The 22,122-nt window shown below is 39.9% G+C and overlaps 4 protein-coding genes across 4 annotated transcripts in view; 2 read left to right on the top strand and 2 right to left on the bottom strand.

The window, feature by feature from the left end:
• The window catches only part of LOC131783358 (nuclear pore complex protein Nup155), a 45,634-nt gene extending 39,145 nt beyond the window's left edge, over positions 1–6,489 (top strand). The window contains exon 34 of the mRNA XM_066159653.1: positions 6,167–6,489. Coding sequence (XP_066015750.1) covers positions 6,167–6,311 — 145 coding nt within the window. The 3' untranslated portion in view covers positions 6,312–6,489. The remainder of the gene's footprint in view (positions 1–6,166) is intronic.
• Positions 274–5,275, top strand: LOC131783373 (uncharacterized). The gene is made up of 9 exons (XM_066159654.1): positions 274–534; positions 801–860; positions 1,294–1,354; positions 1,665–1,792; positions 2,262–2,405; positions 2,487–2,591; positions 2,884–3,041; positions 4,959–5,079; positions 5,262–5,275. The coding sequence occupies exons 1-4, from the start codon at positions 433–435 to the stop codon at positions 1,760–1,762; spliced, it is 321 nt and encodes a 106-aa protein (XP_066015751.1). The 5' UTR covers positions 274–432; the 3' UTR covers positions 1,763–1,792; positions 2,262–2,405; positions 2,487–2,591; positions 2,884–3,041; positions 4,959–5,079; positions 5,262–5,275.
• A 1,790-nt stretch (positions 6,490–8,279) lies between the features above and the next one.
• On the bottom strand, positions 8,280–10,147 carry LOC131783370 (uncharacterized). The gene has a single exon (XM_059100105.2). It carries the CDS (start codon positions 9,994–9,996, stop codon positions 8,758–8,760), a length of 1,239 nt encoding a protein of 412 aa, XP_058956088.2. The 5' UTR covers positions 9,997–10,147; the 3' UTR covers positions 8,280–8,757.
• Positions 10,148–11,319: 1,172 nt separating this feature from the next.
• On the bottom strand, positions 11,320–21,022 carry LOC131783369 (uncharacterized). Its single transcript, XM_059100104.2, has 10 exons — positions 20,881–21,022; positions 19,101–19,343; positions 18,090–18,470; positions 17,054–17,422; positions 15,741–15,980; positions 15,091–15,471; positions 14,014–14,373; positions 13,788–13,868; positions 13,125–13,202; positions 11,320–12,736 (listed from the first exon to the last, which is right to left on the bottom strand). Exons 1-10 carry the CDS (start codon positions 20,948–20,950, stop codon positions 12,486–12,488), a joined length of 2,454 nt encoding a protein of 817 aa, XP_058956087.2. The 5' UTR covers positions 20,951–21,022; the 3' UTR covers positions 11,320–12,485.
• Positions 21,023–22,122: the final 1,100 nt, after the last annotated feature.

Raw genomic sequence — 22,122 nt, 5'->3', positions numbered from 1 at the left:
TCCAGCTAAAATCATGCACAAAAAAAAAGCCTATATGGCTAGAAATTGCAGCATATCTTCCAGCTGCAGGCTATGAAGACAGAGAGGATGGCAGCTGCAAGACACAAATTCACACTCTGATAAGCGCTTATAGAAGCTGCAAAGATGGATGCACCAAGATGGGAAATGCCACACCAAAGAAGAAGCTGGCTTTCTTCTCTCCATGCTTTCCAAAACAAAAGCACAATATTTTGCCCATCTGCCATTTTGTTTACATTTTACATGTTGTAGCTGTATGATGTTGTAACATTTTACGTCAATTACAATTACACTAACGCGAGGCTGAGCATGAACATGAGGCTGCATTGTTGTCAGCTTTTGTTTTTCAGTGGGAATGGATTGATCAGTTAACCATGTTTAATTAAACAAATCAATCCAGAGAAAAACTTTTTGATGAATTTCAAGTCACTTGTAGAGTGGTCAGTGGAGACTCTCAGCCTGTGGCAAGTTCTTAATGAATACAACATAGAAGATGTCATACTTCATCTTGATACTGTAAGACATTCTGTCTTTGATTATTTTTGTTATTAAACTGATTACACAGTTAATTTCTTATATTAGTGGGTTTAAATGGATGGAGAACATTACAATTCAAGCAAACCTTTGAATTTAGCAGGCAGTATAGTGAAGTACAACTTGATGTATTAACCAATCATAGCATTTGTACTGACTGAGAGGTATAGTTCTAGGAAATGGTTTCCAAGCTTAGTAATTTAGGCAAGTGTGGTGTTTGTTAAGTCATTGTTGTGTTTTAATTTCAGACAATAAGGGATCGTTTAAAGCATGTCAAGTTTAGAGACCTGGCAACTAAGGGGCAGAAGGTAACCATGGCAATTGTGTTTGTTCAAACAAATTGAGTAAAATTTATGTAGACTTTGCTTTGCTTAGGAGGAACATATTAGGAAGTTATTTAAGTATTAATAATTATTATTTTCCTGGACAAATATGAGGTTGACTAGAACCTTTTGATGCCCCCCCCCCCTTCTCTGCAATGCTGTTTCTCATGCACCAGTCCTCCCCCCTCCCTTCTTTAGCTGGTGATCAGTTTTCTTATCCTCACAACCTTACTTTATGATTCAGGGGTTATATTGTTAGGAGAAATTAGATGCTAGTCACTCTTAGGAGTCAAAGGGTTAATTAAAGCAACAAAATAGAATGTAACAGGCAATCTTTGAAACATCCAGGTAATGAAACCATCTGGCAGGTTTTAAAGTTATTTTTTTTTCATTCTTCTGTTTTTTTTTTTTTTGCTAGCGTTATCGACAAGTGACCCATCAGATCAACCTGGAATTGATTTGTTCTTTGTTTGAATCAGGTAATATAATATCTTCAAACTCGTTCAGTGATAATAATTGATTTACCGCCAGCCAATTTGTTTTTAGGGTGGTAGGGGTGGCACAGTAGTGTAAGCACTCGTCTCTCACCACTGAGACCTGGGTAGAGTTTGTTGTTGGTTCTCACTGTGAGACTTTTTCAATAGTCTCTCCGCTTTTTACCCCTTAACAAAGACCATCACTCTCAATTTCGATTTTTAACAGTGGACGAAAAACCACATCTTGGAAGTGCCACTGTTCAATTTTGATAACTTAAAATGTTTATTAATTATTTTTTGTTTGTTTTTAAAGTGAGATTCTATGATGGAGTTATCTTTGTATGCTGCGCTAAAACGAGATCCCCAGGGAATGGCTTTACACTTCTACAGGAATGGAGAGCGACATGGTGATATGCAAGGACGGGAAGCGTTTATTGCCAGGTATTTTATCCTAGTCTATCTCTGCGATGTTTAACTGTTTCACAAGAAGTCACCTTATCAGTCTTGGAGAGAGTCTGATGACTTCGTGGGAACAAAAGTGAGCCTGCGAATAGGCACGAACGTTTCTTGCCCGCGAGAAACTGAGTATGAGGCCTTGAGCAACACGAGGCGGCGGGAGATCTGCAAGGGGTCTGGCACTGATAATTAGTGCCAGACCCCCTCAAACCTCTTTCCGACTCGTCTCAAATCCTCCCGCGTGTTGAGAAATGCTCGTCTTGCAGAGCTAATAATAGGAACCAGTTTGAAGCGTAGAACACAGTCTCCACTCTTCCCTTCCTTCTCCGCTCAGGACCGCAGATCGTCATTGGTAAAAACAAAACTGCAGACATAAACGTAACTGTTGTTTATAAATATTCCCTTTGTTTTTCACCAATTATATTGGACAAGTCTTTCTTTTTCTATACAACAGTGCTACAAGTGCATTCTGGACTGTCTCCAACGTCTTCTTGTCATTAAAACAACTCCTTCTCAATCACCCGGACAACCCTCACGACCAGGGTCTCCTCCGGCCCCAGACCCCAGTGCTCTGACACCGCATGATGCTGAAAAGCTTGTAAGTTCTTATGAAAAAAAAGTCTGATTTCTGTCAGGTTTGTAGGCAGCGCTTGATTTCCAGACTTAATCTTTTTCCTAGATGGAAGATGTGTTATCATCTTCATTGTCTTACGGGGATGAATTATGGCATGTTGTTTTGTATCAATGGTTGATTGACAATGGACTGACTGAAAGGCTGTTGGAGGTAAGTTCTATTTTCCTGTACCTTCTTATCATTCCAAGAGTCCTTGCATTTTCTTTATTCCTCAACCATTCTCGATTTGTTTCACGGGAAAAGTCGGACACCAAGTCGTAATCGGTTTAGTTTTGTATCTAATTGTGTCAATAGGTGGTGCGAGTTTATAAACCAATCACAGAGCAGTGAAGGAGAACAGAAGCCGTCTAGTGTTTGTGTTGACTCTCGGTTGATATTTTCTCTGCCATTTTTGATTTGTTTTGTTTTTTGATCGACTTATTCCTTTATTCTTCAAATGAAGATCAAATCTCCGCACTTGGAGGTGTTTCTGAGGCGATCATCGTCACAGGATCAGCCAAATGAATTAAAGATGTTGGACTTGTTGTGGAAACATTATGAAAAGACAAAGAATTACTCTGCTGCTGCAAGAATCCTTTCTAAACTCTCTTAAAAACAAAGGTAATTATTATTTCAATTTCAATACCTTTAGAACTCGGGTTAAGGTTTCCCTAATGGACCTCGCAGCCGTTAAAACTTTGACTTTCTGAGCTAACCCTAACCCTAAGCAACATATTTCGCCCTCCTCTGCCCCGCCCCATTCTTCACTTCCCTTTTTATCCCCCCTTTCAGCGTGTTTTATTGAAAAAATGCAGGAATTGTTCGTTCCACACTGCTGTGGGCGGGAATGGGCAGAAGTTATAGATATTAACACTTTTCAACTTTTGTGATCAAGGTTGTAGGTCTCAGGCCTCGTTCTGGTGACTTGCATCTTCAGTGCTTCTGTCAAGAGCAGCAATAAATTTTGGTTAAATCCGCACCGCTCTACAATAACATATCTTACACACTTAGTTCCCCTCACTCCTCCTCTTCTCACTGTCCTGAAAGTCATCAGTGTTATTTTGGTTATATTTCAGTCCTGGTGTAACACTAGAGTTAAGATTAGAATACCTGGCTCGTGCCATTATGAGCGCCAAGAGCTGTAATTTACGAACCGCCGGGAGTGGCGACGGGGAATTCTTACACGGGTTACAAGAGAAGCTGGAAGTTGCCCGCATCCAGATGCAAGTCTATCAAGCTCTTGTAAGAATTAACTCTGCTAATCCATCCAGGCGGATAGACCAAGCTTTGATTGGATTGAATTCTCAGCTCTTTGATGTCACCAAAGTAAGGGCCTTTTAATTTCCTTCACTAAGTGACTTACATGAATCTTTCCCTTCCTATATCGATACATTATCCAGAAAGAGGCGGTTGTTGTTTTTTGTCATATCACTGGGAAGTGTGCTGTTTCCTCTTTTCCTCTCATTTCCCTTTCGTTCAGATTCCCCGCCTTACCGACACTCTCATTTCCTTCTACAATGAAGCATGTTTTCGTAATTTTAAGTAATATGACCCCCTCGTTCGATCTTCTGCACTCTCTGATTTTCATTTCTTCACCCTTTATGGTATCCTACGACTTGGTCTTGCCCTCATTAGATAATAGTTTTGTTGTTTAATGGCGTATACCCTAGCATGTTGTAAAAGACATTCATCACTTTTCGCTGTTACCGTATTTACTCGTGTATAAGTCGACCTTTTATGACCAAACGATCAGCCCAAAAAATCCCCTCGACTTGTACACAAAGACCTGATTTGAGCAATCCAAGAAATTAGCATAAAATTTGCCTGAAGTCCGTTAGGTAGACCGAGTTTATAAAACCAGTTCTAGTTGTGTAAGAGTTTCGTCACTTTTTAGCACATTCTTCCTCAACAAAAATGTTTGAAATAATAAATTTTAAGTGGCTTAACAAAAAGCTACTGGAGCTGATTTATATCGTGTCTTCGGACTGTGGAGCAGACATTTTTGCCTCCAGCTTCGCTGCTGTTAACGGTGCTGAACTTTCGTTTTCATCGAACGATTTCAGTGGCTTGGTGACCTGGCTCGCGCGGTCTTGTATGTTACGCGCAATCCTTCGAAGTTCTTCGGTTCTCCTTCGGTCTAATTAATCTCCCTTCAAAGTCAGCATTAAAATAAAGGCTATTTAAATGCAAGAAGATTTCATTTTCACTGTGATTCACAAAATATGGTAAAATGCTTCAGTAAATCGAAGTGCTCGTATATGCCTAAATCGTGCCAATAAACTTTACAGCACACGGTTACATTTTGCTCTTAATTTTTTTGAATTCTCCGTGTTTTCAATACATTCTCGGAAATAAGAGATTAACTTCTTTGACTAGAAATGATGAAAAATCTGATTTTTGACCTTGAAAGTGAGGGGTCGACTTATACACAAGTAAATACGGTAGTCTGAAGTGCTACTTGTGTGATTTTTTCGGTGTTTTCGTGGAATGGCAGTTTTGCAGATGAGTTAAGACTAATTTGACTATAATCATCCTCAGCTGTACGGAGATTTTGCTGATGAGTTTGATCTGTCTGAGTGTAAACTCGCCATCGTTCTCTGTGCTGGACATTACGACCCAACCTTGATTGAGACGCTCTGGAGGGACATCATAGAAGCCGGTTAGTGATTTTCGTGTTAAGTTACTAAGTTGCACGACAAGGCTCTCAAACGTATTACAATGTCTTGTTTGAAAACAGCAGGGTACTCAAAACCTAAATGGCTATCGAGAAAGTGGTGAATTTTCCCAGAAAATGCTGTCTGGCAGGACTTGTAACACTTCTACGTTTATTTTCTTCAATAGAGCTCCGTGACTCACTTCAGAATCCACCTAGTGATCGCATGGCAATTGTCAGTAAAAAGATTGCTTACTTAGGAAAGGTTTATGTCCATTCTGAGCGGTACTTTCCATTGGGTAAGTCATTACGTTACGGCCAGTACATGACCATTCGTGACTGTTCATAGCCATGCCCGCTGTGCATGACCGTCATGGCTTGAATCACGCACGAATTTTTACTCAATAATGTTGCTCTGTGCCTTTCAGGGGCAATAATCCTTATGCTGGAAAAGAAGAGCGCCGAGTTGGTCTGGGACCCAACCTGGGTGTTTATGACTATGTTAGAGATGGGTGTTCCATTCCCCGTGTTACACGCCATTTATGACAAACTGTTCAAAGCCAAGGTAAGTCAAAATATCACAAACACTGTAGCTTAGAGATGATTTCTTGGGACGAATTTGTCAGCGACTGTATTTGGAATCTGCTATACATTATGATCCCAGAATATGGCCCATCCAGCTTCTTGTAGCTCGTGGCATACTCGTACTTTTTTTTTTACCTGTCCCACGTTCATTAAAAGGAAGGGTTAGTTATTTGGAAGTTTGGTATGAGGGAGGGGAGGGAAGGGTGCGCATTGGATGAGGAGAAAAAAAATTTGAAAGGGTAAATTATTGTTAACTTTTAGTTATGTTTTCGTTTGTCTATGTTTTGAAGGATCAGTGTTGGCGAACGCAAGACAAGCCTCTTCACATCCTTGAAGTTATATATCATTTGTTTATGAAATTTGTAAACACGCCCACCATTTCTCCCCCTCATGAGAGGTAAGGGCAACCTTTCCATTTGCCTCCATGTACTGGTTTATATATGTTCCCCAGTCCCTTTGCCACATTTTAGTTTACCCTGAAGTGTCATTTTCTGACTTTTACTTTCAGACGAAAAATAGCAATTGCACTGTACGACGCATGCGCCACGTATCTGGTGGAACTACAGTCTAGTCTGTCACGTGACCCAAGTGTGCAAAACACGCTGGACAAATTTCAAGGATTGCAGAAGTGTCTAAAGCGTCTTTTGCACTGAATGACGTTAAGTCGACCGGAAATCGTGCAGATTTATTTTTAAATCTTGGCCAAGTTCTTTCAAACAGCTGTGACAGGGAGTCTTCAAGCCTGTTTCTGGGTAGTATTTAGGCTTACAAGCTATTTTTAAATCATCAGTATGTTGTAAATAAAAGTTTAGGCGAAGTCTTCGTAATGAACTTCTTTTATGTGCAATTTTGTCATGTGCGGGCGGGGGGGGGGGGGGGTGAGGTGGGAAGGATTTTTATAAGCGAATTCCTATCACTTTGCATGGTGCTAAAAACTTTTAACGATAATTGTATACTGCATCAAACAGGCTGTGTGTTAAGCTATTTTCTAGAACTAACGAAGGGGAACCGTGTACGTCTTGTATTGTCCCTGTCTATCATAGATCTACAAATTTCCTCACTGCTTTTCTTGACATATGTTTAAAATTAACATAGGTAAAACGGAGGCTAGCTTTGTTTATTACAAGAACGTTTGCAGAGTCATTGCCCAAAATTAATTATTGATGAATGGTAATAAAAATAATTGAATTTTTACCCACGATCTACTGGAATGTTCGAAACGTGAGGAACTCCAAGTGCCCCGATGTCTTTTCATGTATGATGCACGTGTTTAATGACCTCCCAACCCCACCCCCCACCAATCCAACCGGGTTTTCGTTATCACTTGACTGTCTTGAGTGACTTTAAATCTTGTTGCGCCATTCAAATCTCACAGCTGCTTCTTTTTATTGTTATAAAAGCAAACTTTGCCAGATTCTTTTTTTTACAGTCAGACCCAACTTGTTTTCTAAGGGTGTGGACTTCTGGAAAAGGATTTCATGAGTCTTTTATTCTCAAGATCTCAATAGCAGTTCTCATTACCTATCAGGTCATCAAGGTGTTGATACACAAAGAAGAATTTAGTTCTTGTTCAATCCAAAGGGTGAAAGAGATCCACTTCAGTTATTAACCGAAAAAAACTCTTTATTAGGATTGTTTGGCTGTTGTCATAAACTTCTCACAATACCCAGAATATGATGCCCTACCAAACTGTTTGATATTTATAATTAATTTTTGTTTTCAGGCTCCACAATATGCAATATTTACATTTGTCTTAAATTTTACCATATAGAGGGAAAGTGAACTCTTATGACCTGCTATTCCTATCTCACTGTCTCAGATATAAACCGTTACACTCGATATTTACTTCCGCCCAAGTACACAGTGTTTCGCATTATTTTATATAATGGGCAAGTTACAAATTAATTGGAAAATACTACGACTGTTATCCTCATTAGAAATCTTAAATATTAAATCGGGAAAGATGAAAGAACCACCAAGCAAACATCCTTTACTTTTGTGACGCCAAAGGTTGGTTAAACTCCCGAGATAACTTGTAATTTGGATATTATTTGACCAGCTGAAAATGGGTGTCTACTCCACGCATGCGTACTAGGAAAAGATACGAGTCATATGGATTACCAGTTTGACATAATATTACGAAAATTTGTTCAGAAAGGCGCTATTATGGTTTTTTCGTATCCTTAACATATCGACCGCCTCCTGCCTTAGTTTTGGAATAAATGTAAGCATAATTACTTATTTGGTCTCCCACTTGGCCGGTCACGAAATTCAGATCTTTCGGCCTACCTGCGGTTTTTATGTTTCCTTGAAAATGTTCCATCGACACTTGAATAATTTCGCTCATCTTGAACAAAAGAAGTTATTTTCGTGGGTATTTTAACGATGCGCGCAAAAGATAAACATTTTAGTCACCTTTAATACTAAGGCTTCCGGCCTCTTGCCAACGACTTATCGAAATTGTTTGTAGCATGTTGCTTGCCACGTTTCTAATTTTTCGAAGTTAATTTTATCAAAATCTATTTTTCCGACTACAATATTTCCAAGATCATCTGCGATTTGGCGGCAACGAGAAAATACTTAACAGCACGGTAGTCTAAGTTAAATTAATTGATACCTCGAAAAGTTACAACAATTTATTCTGCGAGTTAAATTAAAATTCCAATTAGTTATTCACTTTTATCAATAGATTGTCATCTTAGCTAATTCCTATTTTTAAATCGCTAAATATTCACAAAAGCCTTTTTAGGCTCCGCAAATACAAATGAATGTGTTTATTTTTACAGTATTTTTATGTCGAAACCCTTGGTAAAGTTCCATCGTCCTTTAACCGGCGTCGAAAAATATATTTATAGTAATATTATTCATAAAATCAACTTTATGTTTTGACGAACGCCATAACGTCCATAAAGAGCAATTTCCCTTTTGTGCAGAGGCCATTTCCAGGGAATGGCGGTGTTTTTTTGGTGCGAAATGAATTCACACGGCACGATGCCGTTATGAAATACATCTTGCGGAAACTCGAGGGTGGCAAAAAAAAAATCACCTGTCTCTTAGTCACTTGGCGCTGTTTGATCTCGTCTTGGTTGCAAGCTGTCTTCACGTTATACTAATTAAACTTTTCCTCATTTCGTATAAACTCGAACCGAATTCAGGCTCTATGCTCTGTTCAATTACCTCGCAGATAGCGTTTCGTCTTCCTTTGACGCACGCAAGTAACTGTATCGGACGTTTCCTCTTTCCTTCGCCACGCACCGCGGAAGAAATAGAGCCTCCGTGAGCTTTCAAACGTGAAACTTCCCCTGCTTGTACGCAAGGCGTACTGTACCACCGGGACTTTGCAGATCCCGTTCTTCGTTTCGTGGAGTGTCGTAGAAAGCCAGTGTTACGGTCGATTAAACCCAAGTTTTTATATAAATCTTCTGTCATCTTCGTTTTCCTATTTTCATCCCGGTTTTGACACCCCTCATTTTCAGGTGACTCTTCGCCGTCCGAGAAACTCTTTAGTCGCGTCTGAATTCGCCGAATTTTGTACTCCTTCGTCTCATCGGCGTTAATCGCATCAGTTTTCGAGGATCGGACTTTAACAGTTTCAATGTCCAGCTTCATTTTAGCATTTTGATAATAAGAAGTTTTAGCGCCTGCTTTGACCAACGTCATGTCATCAACTGTTTGCATTGTAAGTCCGTGTTTCTTATTCCAGTTATCAGCCGATAATTCTGGAGTCAGATTAGTCGTTGTCACATTTTCTATCCTGGGATTACTCTCCTCCTTAACCTGCCCTACCGTGTTGAACCGCTCCGCGCTGTTCGTCCCCAAACATATTTGATCTTTATGAGGCAGTCGAGTATTTATCGAGGTATTATTCCAAATTGACTCTCTCTCTTTTTCCGAACATGCCCTCGATTTTTTCGGAAATGCTTGCGTTTTGTCATCCAGTGGTTCAATTGGTGGCAGTTTTGCGAAATAATTTTCATCTTGTGTAAACTCTTTTCCACCTAGCCCTGAAATTTGTAATTTTCCAATTGGAGGTAAAACTTGTTTCTTTGTTGTTTTTGCGCCAAGCGTTTCCCCTCGCAACGAACAAAATCCTTGAGCCAGAGGAGCGCTGGATGATGTTTTACTTAAACTTGCGCCTGTTTGGTGAGCTCCGGAAACAACAGTTAGACCTGGAGTTGCTTTCCAAGAAATCTGTTCAAACTTCGCATCACGATGCTCAGTTGAGGACACATGAAACCGGTACTCCGCGGCTGGCGGTCTTATATTTTCACCGTTGTTTTTCCTCGTCTCTTCAGCATCTCTGTCATCCAAATAACGGAAAATGTGCGTAAATATCATTCTGTAAATGTATTATGCTCTCAGTGGCAAACTCTTCATCAAAATAACACGAAAAAGTTCGTCTGCAATGGTGAGATTAGCGCGCGTTTGTAGTCTAACCTCCCAGGGCAGATTGGATCAGACTAACGTGTGTAGATAATCTTGTATCACTTTTCTTATTCCTTGTAAATTTAGCAAGGCGCCGCGCATTTTCTTTCTGGGCCGCTGAATGGCTGAGAGTCATTTATGTCAAACAAATACGATTAATTATTGATCTAAACCGTAGATGCTAAATATGGCTTCAGAAGCTAAATGGTCATGAATGTTTATATTTCACAACTCAGACATCGGGGGCGTGTCGCTTATTTTACGTGCTCTGAATAACGTAAACGACTTTGATTTTTTTCTTCTCGTCGTTTCGATATCAGAGAGATCGATCACAGTAATTTCTCTGAGTCTTTAATATTTCGCTCCTTTTTCGCTTCCTGCACCTGGTGGATTAATCTGCAGGTGAAATCAGGGCGAAAATTTACAACACACCTTCCACGATCTTTGCCAATGTACCTTCCAGGCTGTAATCTACAGATTTTACTCTTCGACGATATAAATAATCGTAAATTAACATTTTGTTTCAGAGCTTGCAGAGCAGTTAATATAGATAGCCTCTTGCCGTCGCATTAGGCTGTTAACACGCATCACGGGCTGTTGTGTGATTCGCGAGAAAAGTGATGTTTGCTAAACAATAATTTGCGCGCGGGGCACTACGCACAAGGTTGTATGCCAAAGCTCCAAAAAAAATTTGGCCGCAGAAGTTTCCCGATTTTAATGCGATACGACTTTTCCTTTTGAAATTGGGGAATGTTCCATTTTGTTGTTTTGATCCACCTTCTGAAACGAAGTCGTAAATATGTAAATCTAGTTTAAGCCTAAATATACATGTATCTACATAGGACTGAAATTTGCTTTGATTTCAAATTATCCTTACCGTTAACCTTTTAAAGCCAAAATAACTTCGAAATATAATATATTCTTTACCTGCATGTTGCTCAACACACAGTCATCACTTAGCGAAAGGAAAAAAAATTTGCACACTTTTTCTCTTCTCAAACGTAATGAACCCGACCGGAACTCAAGGTCGGAAAATCCCGACCTTTTGCTAATCGGCATAAAAATTAATAAGCTTGCAAACGCAAATTTGTATCAAAATATATTTATATCTCCCGGATATTTCCAATATCTTGCGACAATATCCCAAAAAGTTTTATTTGATATCAGGATATCGCCAAAATACGAGGAAGTGATTACTAAAACCAATTCAAATCTAGAATTGCTTTGAGCCATTGTCAGTTACGAGATTTTTCAGTCAACCACATGAATGTTGTATCGTTTAATGACAATTTCAGGAACCTCGGGCAATAGATCTCGATTCATGTGCACTTTTGTGGGTTTGTTTTGTCTCACGATGTTCATTAACACTGTTGAATATGGGGCACTTTTGTTTTTCCAGCTCTCTTCCCGTAAAGAAGCGCAACGGTCCCTTTTGAGAAAAATTAACCTTTTGTGAAAGCCCAAGTTCTGCCCTCCTACACACCTATTAGGTAATTTTATTTACACGGTAAATTTAGGATTAATATGGATACAACCTCCTCTGTTTTCGCCTACATAGTTTATTCTGTGAAAAGTTAGAATATGTTCACTTGACTTGGAGCAATGAACAAGTGATAAGTTTTCGATTCAAGAAACGACAGAAGTCCTCAAAAAAATTTCTTTTTTTCCTCGCAACCTTAATTTATTTCGGGGTCATTAACACTATTATTTACGCAACGTTGAGGCACTTAAGCCGTCAAAAGTTTTGAATAGAGACAGATATAGGCACGCACGTGAGAAACAAAGGCGGTTGTGACGTCGCTGACGTCTTGAAAGGCGTTTTAACGTCATCTGTTTGTACGTTCATTCAGCCAATAGAGTCACTGATCCACAACGTGTTGAAAAAGGCTGTTAATATTTAATTAGATAGGAAGAAAAATAAACAGAAACCCAGGAATCATTAAATGACCAAAACTGGAATTGCTTACGATTTTGAGAATTTCCAGGAGCCCATCACCTCATGATATTACTAATATTTAAATACTATAAATTCGAGAAAGGTTTTTTTTGTGCAAGGTTTGGTAATCATTGTATTTCACCTTATTCTCAATTGCTTTAACACGAAATAAACAGCGACAAAATTAGAGAGGAAACCCATCTTACATATTACGAGAAAAATTGAATGTTTTTTTTTCTTTCGTATTATACTTTGTTCTTTCCCATATATTTCGTTTAGTTCGTATAGTTCTTTGTTTTTTCTTTGTTCAAATTCCAGCTTGAACAAATTCCCAGCTGATTTTCTTAAAAAAGGGGTTTAATCTCGCTTTATAGCTAAGAAGTTTTACTTTAAACCTATGTTTTAGCCACCTAATTGCCATTCAAAAAGCACAATTTAATTCAGACCAATATTGGTTCAGAGGTAGTTAAGACGGTGGAAATAAGTCTGGTGTTTCCCCCGTAAACTCGTATTCCTCCAGATCACTATAATGGTAGCTTTCCCTGTCTTTGCCTTGAGCCAGGAGCCCGGAATTTGTCATCCTCTTTATTCTTTGCCTCAGTCTCTTTCGTCTGATGCAGTATATACTGACCGCCATGCCAATCAATATTGCAATTACCACGAGCACTATAATAGCAGTTGGAACACCGTGTTTTCCTGAACGAGCGCTCTGCGAACCTTTTCGGGCAAGATAAAATCCATGTATGAATAATAGCATCCTAAGCTAAAATTCTATGCAGAACGTTAAAAAAATTCCATGAGAAATCAAATCTTTCCAGTGCATGAGAGAGATAAAAGACGGGTTTCATTTGTATCCCTCTGAACTACTTATTTTTAAATGTTTGTTTTGAATAACTAACCCTGCATGTATAGTGCTCAAAAAGTACGTCTTACTCCCAGACTTCGCCGAAAAGGAGGGACTGCTCCTGGTCTATTTCACCTCCAACGATAATTAATTATTTAACTATACTAAAAATAAGGCTAACCAAGGATACTCTGCGACATTTAGCATGTCACTCACCCGTATTTCAGTAAGATTAAACGCAAAACCGAAAGTGATACTTACCTTCGGATTTTGTCGTCGTTAGGTTTAAACTGGCACTTGCTGTGGTTACTGTAGCTGTCTCGTTCGTCTTTTCTTTAACTGAACATTTAGTAAAGACACTATTCAATAAAATATATTGTGATTTCTATAAGTGCAGCTTCTCTCTTACTCTGCACACAACTGTGTGAACAGGCAGATGCATCTACTGTAGCTGTTCAACTGTCCAAGATCTGAAAAATTAATTCTCTCCTGTAACTGCTTTACACTTCCTTGTATAAAAGTAAAGAGAATATGGTGTTGAATCAAGAAAGCATGTACTATTCTATTCTTGGTACCAGTTTGTTGGATGATTTATCAATACATATGTACCGTTTACCGTTTGGAGAAGATGGCTCTTGATCACGTCTGTGATCAAAGTGTCAATCATGGTATGAAGATAAATTTGGGGGAGTTGGGAAATGGAGAAGCGCCAATTGTACAGAAGTGGATAAGTAAATGTCCAATGAAGTGAAGGAGACAGTATAGGGTGCATTAAAGTAAAACTATTTTCTTTGTTTTGGGTTCACCTGACCCTAAGAATTCGTATTCCTTTATGGTTTATTGGTATTAATCTAAGACTATTGTTATTACGCTGGCCTGGACTACGGGGCCCGGAGTACGGGGCCTGGACTACGGATTTGTTACCTGAAGTTTCATTTGTTTTCACTGGAATGGGCCGTGTTGGAATCGTTATGGGTCGTGTTGGTACAGAAGCAGCATTGTATGCTATGAGAACAAAAGCATGTTATGGTTAGAGATCTCACTTATATCATAGAACATCTTTCCTTAAGACAGATGGTTTTTAATTCATTTACGACCTCTCCAATTATTAAAAGACGATGCTTGCTACAAACGTGCCTTTACTACTTACTCTGAATCAAGAAAACTCCTCTGAAGCCCTTGGAGCGGGCTTGTGAGTCAGATTTGAATACCACATACACCACAGAGGAGTCAGTTGCCACACCCTTGGTTGGGGGTGGGTGATCACCATTAAATTCTGCAAGAAGTTTTGTCTTCTCGTCCCAGCCGCTGTAAATCCTCACCACGTCACCGTCCCCATCTTTTCTTAAATTGAACTCTGGGAACTTGATTAGGATCTGCTGTGATTTAGGGTTTTTCTCCTGTATCAAGAATCGCCAGGTGCAGAGCTGTGAGTTCGGGTAGCCATCACCACTGCGGTAAAAAGGGGACATGAACTCCTGAGGAGTCTCGCTCATGGTGTAATGACAGGCTGTTTGAGAAGAGAAACAGACATAAGATTTGCGTTTACACAAGGAAAGAAGTGCAGTCGCACGCAGCATGTTTCCCTTGTTCCCTGATAAGGCCGTCTTCGCTCCTGGTAAGGAGCATAGGACATTAACCACGGGGAACGAAGACCAGCTCAATGTCCCTGTCGTGCCCTTGAGCAAAATCCCACAGAAAAGGATGGTCAGTCGGGGTGAAGTGCAGTAGGGACTTTCATAAACCCCATGGCCGCTACAATAAACACGAAGGCCTGATCAGAACCCTGAAACGAAACTCCTGACGATGTGCTGTTGAAGTTTCAAAGACTAACCCCCTACGTGGTAGATTGAAAGAGTTACTGATACTGATACTATGGAAAACTTTCTCGAGCAGGGAAGATTAAACCAAAATTATGACCATAAGGAGAGAAGGAAAATGAAGCGAACCCCGCAAATATTTCACTCGTTAAATTCTGGTGTGACTGCATTTTGAGCTCGCTATGAGCTATGAGGTGGCACGATGATTTCTGAAGGTTCTTTAAAACGGCTGCGGCAGACTTCTCAGGGTAAGGTATTGCTTTATCCATTATATTCACCTTTTCCTTTCAAAATTAGGAAAGGGCCTGGGAACGGGATTGATTTGCCTCATACCGCCTTGCTTTTTGACTGCTCATTTGCTGTAATTACTGATATACCATTACGTACCACTCCTTGTAAATACAGACCTTGATAATAACAGTAAGTAATCGTCAAATTCTTTCCTTTCACACAAGGATAAGCACCATTAACCTGGTCTCTGTTATGAACATCGTCTTCGGTGTCATAGCGTATAAACTCCTTTGTAGCGATAGCTCCATTAACCTGCTGACACTCAGATGTGTTGTAGGCCAGCAAGTAAAAAGGATTGCTCACAGGGAGGGTGACGGGCTCCAATTTGTCACCATCCGTCCGACAACAATACGATATATTCGTATCTTTGTTGTATATTCCGTCTGGAAGTGTCCCTCCCATCTTATTCTGGTTTTTGTGGTCTTCGTCATCAAACAATATATATCCCTCAGAGAGGCCTTTGGGGCAAGCTCCTTTTTTATAAATGCAATACTGACCTGCGAGAAAATAACTTCCTCGGATCAATGGGATCAAATATATCTAAAACAATACCACGTCACTAATCCATGGTGAGGTGCTGCCATTATTTTTGACACAGAAGAATGCCGCGATACCTTGCAATTTGATATATTTATTAATACGGCTATTAAGTGCAGTGAGACTGCATCCCTGGGTGTGGACTAGTGTCAGCGTATTACTGTAATTCTAGTTTGGATGTATACTCCGCTGGTCGCCGCTAAACCCTGCTTAGATAAACTATACTCACCTTTTGGCCATTGTACTCCCTTATCCTGCGTAGCAATGCAAAAGCTTTTATTAATGTCATCTTTATTGACCGTGGCATCCATGTGGAAGCTCTCAGATACTGTGTTATTAGGTTGGTTGTCTTCAGTGTCCTGAAACCTCCATCCAGTCTCCCAGAAGATGTCGTCTGACCTCGGAGGACAGCCGGCCCTGGGGCGGGGGAGCCCGTATGTACCATTTGGCCATTTAGGACCCTGTCGAACTGCAACCATTCAAACAGATAAAAAACCTACATAACTGGGTACAGTTGATTAATCTTCACCAGCAATTTGCCATCCTAAAGAAATGCCGCAGAAAGTTTGAGTGCCTTATTTATGAGATGCTTTTAAGAAGGAAAAAGAGACCGACTCTGAACAGTCAAAAAGACTCCATTCCAGAGAAAACTGTCTATTTAATTATATACATTTTTTTGTTCTACTCAATCTCATTTTATTCTAATTTAGTTTCTCACTTTTCTTTCGATAACGTCGCTGAACTGCGAGCTCGCGGAGCTCGCAGAGCGTAGCCCCGTAATTATACAAAATCTGACCGTACGACCGTACAAGGTCCTACTTTTAACATGCCTGATCAACTGGGCACGGCTTTTTTCAGTAGTCCAGTGGTCAGTGCACTGGGCTCCGAGTCGGACGACACGGGTTCTAGTCCTGGCCGGGGCAAGGCGTTGTGCCCTTGAGACGTGCGGGAAAAAAAATGCGAGCTCCGCTTTTAGGCTTGGCTAAATCTATATATTAATAATTTACAGTTAACGAGTTGATTTACAGTTGTAAAATGTTTTCGCTGAAACGTCATGTTTTAATCTCGCTATTTAGTTTGAGTGCCTTATTTATGAGATGCTTTTAATAAGGAAAAAGAGACCGACTCTGAAAAGTCAGAAATACTCAATTCCAGAGAAAACTATTTATTTAATTATGTGCATTCTTTTTTTTTTACACTTTCCTTTCTTTAGATAACGTCACTGAACTTATAATAATTTACAGTTGATGATGGTGACATGTTGTCGCCCAAACGTCATGTTTTAATCTCGCTATTTTTTTATTATGAAATGTTTTTCTAAATCTTTCGTTATCAGGACTTGATCAGTTATGTAGTAATTATAATTATAGTTATCTGATATCTGAACATGGTTGCCAACAATGATATTTTCCAGGTGTCAATTTAAAATTCTTTGGTGTCATTTTGCCTCATACTGAGGTAGTAGTGCAAACCAAAGGCCACTTGAGAGACTCATTGACCTCTAAGGCAATAATATTGTTACCTTCTCGCAGTGATTCTTACCTTCATTTGAAATAATTTTGAATATTCCGCGGAAACCTTTGGGATGATGGATCCCAGGTGTTAAGGAAGACTTTGAATTAAACTCCACGAGAAGAAAATTGTTCTGTGACGCATATCCATTGGGATCGAAGGGATTTATTGGATCTATTTTACCCACGACTGATCCACTGCTCCAGCCATTACGAATAGAAATACTGTCGCCTTCTCTTATATGTGTCTCCAGAAAGGTAATATGCACCTTACTCTCCTTCTCTCGGGCAACAAATCGCCACGTGCACTTCTGCTCCGACGGAAATCCATCGTTAAAGAATTTTGGAGAGATGAATAGCATCTGCTCGTCGTTATCCAAGCTGTATGTATAGAGACAACCTAAGAACACACACACACAAATGAAATTATTGGAGCTGTGACCACCACTTGCATGTCTTCCTTATTGTCTCAGACCCTCGTGCCCCGTATGGAGGATACAAAACCCCTGGGATTATCCCCATTCCCTATAAATGATGATCCCTACTCACCCATATTACAAAGTGGGCTAGGTCAGGAGTTATTATCAAGTTTTTTAAAGGGTTTGCATTTTTTTTCTGCGATTTTAAAACTCGACTAACCCTCACCCAATAAAGATACCCTCCTACTCTGCCCAACTTTAATTAAAGGTAGTTTTCTCATCAAATTATTCTCGTTGGCGAAGACTACGAGGACAGCGTCCCTAAACTTTTCCGCTTCCTCCCTCGGTATCGTGTCAACAACGTTATACTGCAGTAACTAGTATCGTGGTGACGAAAGCAATTGAGGCTAACCTTGCGTACTTACGCTAAATTCACATTGGATAATTTTGAAAAGTGTTTACTTTTACGATATGCCTACACAACGTGCTAATGTTCTTGCTACAAAACTTATCTTGGTTCAATTTCGTGATGTGAACAAGTTCGCACCTACCCCTCCCCTAACCCAACTTTAACCCAACTTCAACCCCTAACTTGTCATCAGTTGTTAAGGGAGGGTAGTTGCACAGATACTGACATTAACCCCTTACCTTCATAATAACAATAATAGACTCGGTGATTCCTCCCTCCTGCTCCGAAGGGATAGCTTCCATTACGCGCATTTTGGTTGTTGTGATCTTCAGAGTCAAATGCAATGTACTCCTCTGTGGCAATGGCGCCTTGCACGCGCTGGCACTCTGACGTGTTGAAAGCCATAAGGTAAAACGGACTGATTAGGGGGAGGGGGATGGGCTTCAATTTGTCACCGTCGGTGCTGCAACAATAGTATATAGAAGTGTCCTTGTCGTATTTGCCATCAGGAAGTGTCCCTCCTTGATCGTTGATGTTCTTATCGTTTTCGTCGTCCCAAAATACGTAACCTTCTTTCAGTCCTCTGGGGCAATCACCTTTCTTGTAAATACAATATCTGCCTTAAGGAAATAATCATAATAAATATCTTCCAATCTCTGCAAACTTATAGGAATTTTAAGCTTGCTTTCGTATATGTTTCAACGAACTAAAAGGCAGACTGGAAAACAGAAGGTACAGGGTCACGGAGTCTCATGGTCCATAACCTTAAGGAGTGTTAAATTCAATAGTTTTTTTGTAGGCCACTGATTGTTTGCCGAGAGGCAACTAGGATTATTGCTTCTCATTTCGTATTTTTTCAAGGAAGTATCCTTAGCAACTTTCTTCATTCATCCCTTGAGGAGGAGGTCAAACGAAGGGAACCAGCAATATGGTGACCCTACCCATGCAGGTGCTAGCGAACCCCTGGGCAGCCTGATATCCCAGAACATCTTTAGAAGGAAACACCTTATTCTCAATTGCAATTTTTTTGTTAGTTTGGTATTTCTGTGGTATCAAAGGCTTCTCTGGAAAACACAGTATCTTTGCTAACTTACGAGAAGCCATACCCTCCCTCCCCTCCAACCCCACACTAATAGAGAAAACGAAGAGGAGGTGAGTGGCACGATTTTCTAGGGGGAAGGATGTGGCCTCACAAAGTCTGCATCTTCACTGGTCTTTACTTTTTTGCAGTTTGATTGTATATCACTTACCTTGTGGCCACTCGCCAGCCTCCTCAGAGATGATGTCCTTTGTCTTAATACAGAACGTTCTGTTAACATCTATGCCAACCTCTGTATCAAGATGAAAACTCGGCGATTTAGAGGTGATTGACTTGTAGTCCTCAGTGTCTTCAAATCGCCATCCTGTGGCCCATACCGTGGAATTCGCTGTCACAGGACAGCCAACTTTTGCTCTCGGTAGACCATATGTCCCAGTGGGCCATGTTAATGCCGCTGTTGATAATTGAAGGAAATGTGAATGTATGTTGGACAGATATTACCTTATAGAACTCTGGAGTTTAACTGTATTCAGCACGAAGGCAAGCATAGTAACAAGTTAATTGTCTTTTTCCCATCGCTCGTTTCAATCCTTGTAGTTGTTTGTTTTGGTAGCTTTGATGGCTTCAGTGGTTTTGTTTTGATCGATAATGTCTTTTTGCCGTATCTGGGTTTAAACTTAAGTACATGCCTAGTAATTTTAGATACCTGATGCAAACAATAACTCTTTCGCATGATCGCCGCTCAAAACATTGTTCTTCTTCAATTTGAAATACTTAATAAACATCATTTGTAGTTCGATATTAATATAAAATATCAATATCACTTGAAGTCGGACGAAGTTCTTCTTTGTTTCAATATAACTACAAGTCGCTCCTTGTCTCAAAGGTTTCATGGAATCTCGCATCGAATTCCAGACATAATCGAAAGCGCAAAGAAACAGAAATTTCCCGCCTGGCTGATTTTTGTTTTCTGGACCTAACAACTCTAGTATTACTTTACTATAATCAATTTTTCGCTTAATTAGACAGTGATATCAGCCCTCGGCCGGAAATGTATCCCAAATGTCAAATAACCACAAACAAAGCTAGTGCCTAATTTAGTTACCACTGAATACTGAACGGGTAAAAAGATTACAACGCGAATTTATTCAGTTATCCTTTTAAGATTCTTCTGGATTTTCATTGAGATTGAGCTACTACAGGCCTGAATTTTTTTAAGGCCATATTTTCACTACTACTTAAGTAGTATTGATTACTGCGAAGATCGCTTTATGGTCATTGCTTAAGCCGCAGTTCACATAAGTGATTTTCATTCATTCACAGACTCTATTATTATTTGTAAATAAAATAAGAGAGATGGTAAGTTTTGAGCTCGTTAGAGAAATAGAGAAAGGTGTTTTTGAATTCCGGCGAATCGAATCTCAGACCTTCGGATTCCGCTCTCCGATGCCCTACCACTGAGCCACAGAGACTCTACGGTGAGCAAGGTCTATTAGGAATTTCATGTGGCAAGCGTCTTGCGTACAGCCAGGATCAGCAATGTCGATAGAGTCATGCTTGTAACTCTGTGTGTCATACAAACTAGAGTCTCTGTGGCGAGTCTGCGGTAGAGCATCGGAGCGCTGAATCCAAAGGTCTGAGGTTCCATTTCTCATGGAGATTCAGATTTTTTCTTCGTCCTACGCTCGTGAAAAGACGATCATCTATCTTCCATTATTATTATTGTCACGTGAACACGTGCGAAACTCAACTTACTCCAGACACAAACATATACAGCTGCCGAATAGTGGGGGTAAATTTCCAAAGTGTGGGGGTAAATTTTTCATGTGCAGTGTTGCGTTAGTTGGGGTATAACAAGATAATTTGGTTTTGTCAATTGAGTTAATGATGTAAATTGGCCACCGTAGGTATTTTCTAAGGCCGACGTTTCAGTCGAGCGTTTGCCCTTCGTCAACGTGAATATCTACACAGTTGTTAGTTAGGTAACTCACCCTCACTGTAACCCAGAGCTATCCAAAGGAAAAGTATTGAATGAAGATTGTAGGGGAATGTCCTTGCCATGTTATGAATTCAGCTCGAAACACTGTCGAGCTATGCAGTGAAACATGTGAGACAATCGAGCCAATGCGGAACTACACACTTAAAACCTTCGGAGTCCGACTGGTATGCACGATTAAGTCTCGGGAATTCTCCGAAGAAGTACGAAGATGCGACGGAAATTTTTGGACCTTAGGCCCTCTTAGTCTCGGTGAACGTATTCCTTCACAATTAAGTACATTGACTTTAATATTTATGTGTTGAAAAAAAAAAAAACGGAAAATTTCCCAGAAAATGCCGAAATCTCATAATGATCGAATCAAAGTTTTAGTCCATCTCTCTCAATTCTAGTCGACCCACGCTGTAGCTATGACGGCCATAAAGTGAAATACGGCTGAACACATCTCGCAGTCCCTTGTCAAGGGGTCTGACATCCGGGATTCTAACAATTTTCGTACAGTTTCACTCAAAGTAAACTCATTTTACGCATGAAAATGTCAGCAAAACATCCAAGCTACAACAAGCTACGACTGCATTAAGAACAGCTAAATGTTCCAAAACTTCAGCTTTCATTTTCGAGAGAAAACTTCAAAACGTTTTTCATCTAGAATGTGTCGATATTGAACAGTTAAACAAATCAAGTATACGATGTGACTTTTTCAAAAACATTAATTGAGAAAGTCTACAGGAGAGTTGGAAAGATAATTTTAAAATGGCTATTGTGGGGCCAGAGGATGAAACGTAGAGATTCACTAGCCTCCTTGTTCACTGGCCACAGTGCGAAAATACTTTCTTGTGAAGAGGAAGAGCTCCTGTCTGATAGCGAAGATGTTGAAGAAAGACTCTCACCATCTGAAGAGTCAAACCAAACTTCACTCGTTGACGATCCTTCAAAGATCAGCAGCACTATTGTTTCACATGAAAACCCAAGAAATGAGTTAAAAATTATGAATTTGACCAAGAAAATCAACAGAAAGAAAGGAAGCCCAGAAATGATTAATTCCTTAGCATCTTTGAGCAATCTTTTTTCCCGGGTTGCGAGGCCGCCAAAGAGTCCGACAACAGAAACTGAATGTGCTATCAAACAACGGAGAAAACTCTCGTCTAATGCAGTCCAGGTAAGAGAAAGATCTCTTATCTTAAGTTTCTCTTAGCAAAAATTTGACTCACTTTTTAGTTGTAGTTTTTGTTGTCAT

Source organism: Pocillopora verrucosa, chromosome 12 (assembly GCF_036669915.1).
Source record: "Pocillopora verrucosa isolate sample1 chromosome 12, ASM3666991v2, whole genome shotgun sequence".
In the NCBI taxonomy this organism is placed as follows: domain Eukaryota; kingdom Metazoa; phylum Cnidaria; class Anthozoa; order Scleractinia; family Pocilloporidae; genus Pocillopora; species Pocillopora verrucosa.
The sequence above is the reverse complement of the archived record's forward strand: the minus strand, read 5'-3'. Positions and strand labels throughout refer to the sequence as shown.